This window comes from Trypanosoma grayi (assembly GCF_000691245.1).
Source record: "Trypanosoma grayi strain ANR4 Tgr_285_V1, whole genome shotgun sequence".
In the NCBI taxonomy this organism is placed as follows: domain Eukaryota; phylum Euglenozoa; class Kinetoplastea; order Trypanosomatida; family Trypanosomatidae; genus Trypanosoma; species Trypanosoma grayi.
This window is the reverse complement of record NW_008825904.1, coordinates 3,554-9,209: the sequence shown is the minus strand read 5'-3', so window position 1 is coordinate 9,209 and position 5,656 is coordinate 3,554. Positions and strand designations below refer to the sequence as shown.

The 5,656-nt window shown below is 59.5% G+C and overlaps 2 protein-coding genes across 2 annotated transcripts; both read right to left on the bottom strand.

Annotated features, from left to right (window-relative positions):
* Positions 1-66: 66 nt before the first annotated feature.
* Positions 67-3,138, bottom strand: DQ04_02851020 (putative dual specificity protein phosphatase; the record flags this gene model as incomplete). Its single annotated transcript, XM_009312279.1, has 1 exon — positions 67-3,138. One exon carries the CDS (start codon positions 3,136-3,138, stop codon positions 67-69), a length of 3,072 nt encoding a protein of 1,023 aa, XP_009310554.1.
* Positions 3,139-3,895: 757 nt separating this feature from the next.
* Positions 3,896-5,497, bottom strand: DQ04_02851010 (hypothetical protein; the record flags this gene model as incomplete). Its single annotated transcript, XM_009312278.1, has 1 exon — positions 3,896-5,497. One exon carries the CDS (start codon positions 5,495-5,497, stop codon positions 3,896-3,898), a length of 1,602 nt encoding a protein of 533 aa, XP_009310553.1.
* Positions 5,498-5,656: the final 159 nt, after the last annotated feature.

The following is a 5,656-nucleotide window of genomic DNA, read 5'->3' as shown; positions in this document are numbered from 1 at the left end:
TTTTCGGTTTGGTTCTTTTGGTTTTTCTTTTTTTTGTTCCTCGTCACCTCTTGCCTCCTCCGCTCCTCAGTCAAGGGCAAGTAAAAGGTCATCCGGCTCCTCACCGTCATGGACGACCTCCTCTACTGGGCCCTTCAGCACCATGCCGCTCCACAGTCGCACGTCTTTGCCGGCCTTCAGCGAGCGCTGGTACGCCTGCCACGCCTCCGCCTCACCGACGCTGCACTTGCAGCCCATCCACAGGAACACGCGGTGGTGGTCCGTCGTGCTCGTGGTGGCGGGGACGATGACCACATAGCAGCGCCCCGCCTCCATATCGGAGATGTCAAATATGTTGGGAAGGGGGGAGCCGGTGAAGGGGTACGCGTAGATCTCCACCTCATGTCGCGGCGAGTGCGAGCCCGGAGACGACGGCGTGGATCCCGGACCTTTGCGCAGCGGTACCGTGGGCCGCGCCCCAGACCCGGGCGAGCGTGAAGACAATGACGCCGCAGTTGTTCCTCCTCCTCCTCCTACTGCAGTTGATGTTGCCGCCTTCAATGCGACCGCGCTATTGTGAGAGTGTGGAGAGAGGCGTGGAGTGACGCCGGCTACCATCGTCTTGGACGCACGTCGCCGCTCTTCGTCCCGCATGCGTTTGCGATTCCCTGCCCCCAGCCGCACGCGCTGCTCCTCCGCAAGATGCTTGGCAAAACTAAACACCACATCGCTGCGGGCAAGCAGACTGTCCCAGCAGCGGTCGTGCGCCAGTACGGGCTTCGGCAGCCGCGATCCACCGGATGAGCTTCTACGCTGCCCCCCAAACACCCCGGCGTTAATGACGGCGGCGACGTCCTTTACAGTCCAGAGAGACTCTGTTGGACGCTCTAGCCGAGGCAGCGGGACGAAATTGACACTCTCGCCTTTGTTGTTAATGCTACGCTTCTTCTGACCCTGGTAGAAGTTGCACTTAATGAATGCCTCCCAGTCCTCCTTCGCCTGCTGTCGCACCACCTCGTCGCACTCCTCGTCGGCAAAGAAATACGACTCAATGGGCGGTGGTGTACGCCCGCCACTCACTGGACCGCGCTCGCCGAGCAGAATGCCGTAACTTAGGCGTGGGTCTACTACGTAGCTGTCGTTGCCTTCGTAGACAGTGTGCACGAACGTATTAACTACATGCGAGTCATCATCGTCGTGTGACTTCTGGTGGTTCCGGAACGCCAGCGCGAGGCGGAAGGAGTAGGGGAAGAGGTACTCCGTGTACGGCACGTATACATAAGCTTTGTTGAGCACCGGTGTGGCCAACTGATTCTCCCACAGCAACAGATTCACGTAGAAGCCTGCATTAGGGCTGCAGACAGTACGCCTCGCACGGACGTACTCGAAGGCACGGTCGTAGCACATTCCCTCGTGCCACATCACGTACGCAATGACAAATGAACACGAGCGTGAGACACCCTGATGGCAGTGAATAAACGTCTTTCCACCGTTCGCCCGCATCTCCTCGACGAAGCGAATCACAACGGGAAATAAGGAGAAGATAGGCTCATCGGGTGAGTCGCTCACATACAGACTGAGGTAGTGAAAAAATTCGTCATGTACGTTGCCCATGGCGAATGCGACAGTGTTGACAACAGCGGTGATGCCCTTTGCGAGGAGCTGCGGGCGATCACACGCCGCCTCTTCGCCCCCAACGAACAGCCACGGGAGGATTTCTGTGGCCTGTGGCGACGCGGCCTTCAGTTTCTGCAGGCGCTCCTCTGTCATGCGTATCTCATCCGCGTCAGAGGCCAATTCACTGGTGTTCCGCCCATTCAATACTTCATTCAGTCGCAGGTTGGTAATAGCAGGGAAGCGTGGCGAGGCGGAGGTCACAAGAGGCGTGCGTGAGGATGCCGCGTTTGATTGGGAGGAGTTCGCCTCGCGTTGTGTTGTCTGCGGCGTCTGTGTGTTGGAACGCCGCGGAGCGTTCAACGCCGGCTCCATCGCGTGCTGCCGCGATGCCTCTACAGTAAAGCGCAGACGTGGAATCTCCAAGACTGGTGGTCCTTGCCCAGCTGGTGTCGCTGCCACCGTGGGTGTTGTTGTTGTTATTGCCGTCGTCGTCGTCGTCGTTGCTCCTATTGTCGCCACCGTGGTCATAGGCGGCTGCTGCTGCTGCTGGTAAAAAGAGTAGGGGGTGAGGGCAGTGGGTGTGCCAATCTTGCCGCGTGGGGTGCTTCCACGAGACATATTGCCCCGCGCCGATGTTGGTGTCGTCGCAATTGTCGGAAGTGACGGTTTCACGCGCATCTGATGCAGAATGCGAAGGATGGCGATCTTCCCGTACTCATCGGTGATCCGCGGACTACGGCGTGGCGTCCTGCTGCCCACCACCTCCCCTACAGGTGCACACAAAGCTATATCTATCTTCCCTTCCGCCGCACAACGACATGCGTTGTAGTTGAAAAACAGCCGCTGCACGACCTCCGCGCCATCCATAAGACATCGCTCAATCCGAAAAGCGTGTAGAACGGCGACGGATGCCACTATCGGGTTCGCTTTGGTACCTGTGAGTATATGCACGCTGTACCTGAAATCAAAGCCATCCACACCAGGCACCAAACCGCTGGAAGTATTAGCAGCAGCAGCAGCAGACGGAAGCACCAGCATTGGCTTACCGATATCCGTCGCGAACGGCACTGCAACGCCGCGCGGAGTGAAGGCATCGGCAACTGCAGATACCCAGAGTGGGGTTTCTTCGCTACTACGGCGCCGCTCCATCTCTGCCTCCCTCAGCGGCCGCTCAGCAACACCGCCAGAAGCAGTAGCACACTGCGCCGTGGAGCCGCCACCGCGGCGCGCGCTGACGGGGACCTCTGGCGTGCGCTGCACATGCACGAGTACGTACACTGCCGTTTCATCCGGGCGGAGCCTCGCCTGCGAGAGGGAAACCGGTAGCGAATACACATGTGAGGGGTCCATGCGCGCGGCGCTGTTGTCCACTGCACGCTGGTAGAACACAAACGCCTTCATGTTGTGCTGATACCGCGCGAACCGCTCCACCGCGGCCGGAGTAAGCAGCTCCCGGACGCTGCGCTGCTGTCCAGCACGCTGAGAAAGGAGGACGTCATCCAGTGTGAAGGGAACGGCGTCGGTGCAGACGGTGTTCCCCATGATGCGCACGCGTGGGGTGCGTGGATCCAGGTGTGCACGTGCACTCTCTATTGTATCCGCCCCCACGCTCTCTGATGCAGCGATAACGCGGCACCAATGCTAGAAATAAAATAAAACCAGACCGTCACAATACAGACCAAAAAAAAAAAACAACAAACACCTTTTGTTGTTGTTGTTGTTGCTGTTTCGGGGGTGTTTATGCGTACCTCTCTCTCTCTCTCTCTCTCCCGCCCTCGGTCACCTTCGGTGTGAACGTCACAGAATCAGCAGATATAAAATATGTGCCTGTGTGTGTGTGTGTGTGTGCACGCACGGCTGGGATAGACTGAAGGGAGGGGAGTGCCACTGGTCACTCTTGAGTACAGCTCGTGTGGCCAGGCGTGCAGCGAAGGAAGGGGAGGGGGAGGAGGCATAAGAGTAGAAGAGAGACGGTAGAAACAACAACAACAACAACAACAAACTGAAGCAGCAGTAGCAGAAGGGTTCAGACGATGACGACACGTCATCGCCGACAACTCCGTCGCACATGAGAAACAAGACGCACACCGTCGGGCGCACATGCACAAGTGTGTTTGAAATTCATCGAAGAAAACGAAAATGGATTTAAAAAAAATAAAAAAGGAATAACGATAAGTGAACGGACTCATTCACAGCAAATCATACCTTTGGCCTCTTGGACTTCTTCCCGTCAGCCGTATCTCTTTTCTGCTCGCTCTTTGAGCCATTATTCTTGTTCCTTGTCTTCCCGCCCGCGATGTCAGCGGAAGACCTGTACCTCCACTGTTGGCTCGACTTCCAGCTCTGCGGTCTCCTTCGACTTTCTCGGCTTCTTTTCTTTCTGCTGCTGCGCCTCTTCCTCTCCTTCCTGCTGCTGCGCCTCGGCGGGTGGGAAGTGGGTCGGCAGAAAAGACACATGCGCCTCCTTTGGATACACAACGTTGTAGACGGAACTGAGCGGGCGTGTGCGGCGCGGGCGGTGTGTCTTCAGCAGCAGCCGCTCCAGCACCCACACGTCGCGGATGTTCGCTGCAAGCGTCGCGTCAATCCCGCGCACCGCCACGTCGTCGGCGGCAAGCTGCCGCTCCGTGAAGAGCTCCACCATGAAGCGCCGCATCGGGTGCATCATCGCCGCACCGCACGCGACGTTACCGAAGCAGTCAACGTACCGCTGACGGCCGTCGCAGTCCGGCGGCGCACTGGCGGCATTGCCGCTGCGCAGCACGTCCTCACACGACGCCTCCCACCAGCGCAGCGCGTGGAAGGGATCGTAAAAGGCGTCGCTGCCAAAGACACCGGGGGCGTGCAGCACCGCGTGCAGCTGCGGCCGTAGCGCCACGGTGACAGATGGCTGCGGTGGCGGCGCCCACTGCCCATACAGCCGCAGTGCCAGCGCCGCTGGGTTGCCGGCGACATCGTCGACGTTGCCGAGAGACGACGCGTCGGCACCACGCGTCGTATCGAGGAAAGTGGAGGCGACGGCTACCACCGAACGGTGCTTACCGTCTTTCTGCTGCTGCTGCTGACCCCTCTTCTTCCTTCCTTGATCATCTTCGCTACCTGCTTCTCGTGGTATGGCACGGGGGCACAGCTGCACGCGACCATCTAGCAGGTCGTCGAGGGATGGCAACTCGCCTTCGCTGCTGTCGTTGTCTCGGCTGCTGTGGTGTCCCGCCTGAAGCATGGCGGTACGGCTCACGTCGGTCATGAACTGAGCAAGACGCTGCTGTGCCCGCGACGGTGTGTGGCTTTCGTCCAGCGGCAGCAACTGCAGCGCCGTGCTCGGTGGTCGCACTTGCGTCGGCGTAAGCGGTGGTTGTAGCAGCGGGTTGGGGGGCCCCGGCACCGCACGCCATAGCGTCGCGTCAGCAGCACAGTCACGTGACCTGCTGCGCGGGGGTGTGGGGCACCGTACATAGTACGCACAGCCGCTCGTCTGCACACCGAGCGTACGCCTTTCCCACGATTCTGTTGGGGCGTAGTCCGCCGTCGCCTCACGCGTGTTGGAATGGTCCTTAACCAACCACCGGCACGTGACGTTCGGAGAATGCGGCGAGACGTTCTCGCAGAAAAGCGCCTGCTGTTGGCGGGGCGAGTCCACGCCACTGTGGCGGCGACTTCTCTCGCTGCTGAGATCCAAAGCGCAACGCTGCGATGCGGTGTGGGGCTCCACTAAGGAGGAGGTGAACTGCGGGTATTCGTCCTCGTCGTACTTCACAGACGCGCTCCTGGCACGTACTTCTATCGCAGCTGTCACATGCCTATCTACGTGGTAGCGCTGATGTCGGCTTGCAAGCCTGGAGTTAGATGTGGCCTCCTCCAGAGCGAAAGCGACGGACCTGCTGCGGAGGGGCAGCGGCATTCCTCTTGCAGCTGCTGCTGCTGCTTCTTCACCGCCGGGGATGTTGCCGTCTCGCCACGAGGATTCGCTGCTCGCCGGCCAGAGCAGATCCGTCTCATCGTCGTGGATGGGTGTGTAGCTACTTCGATACTGTGACGCGGCACCTTTGACGGGGAAGAC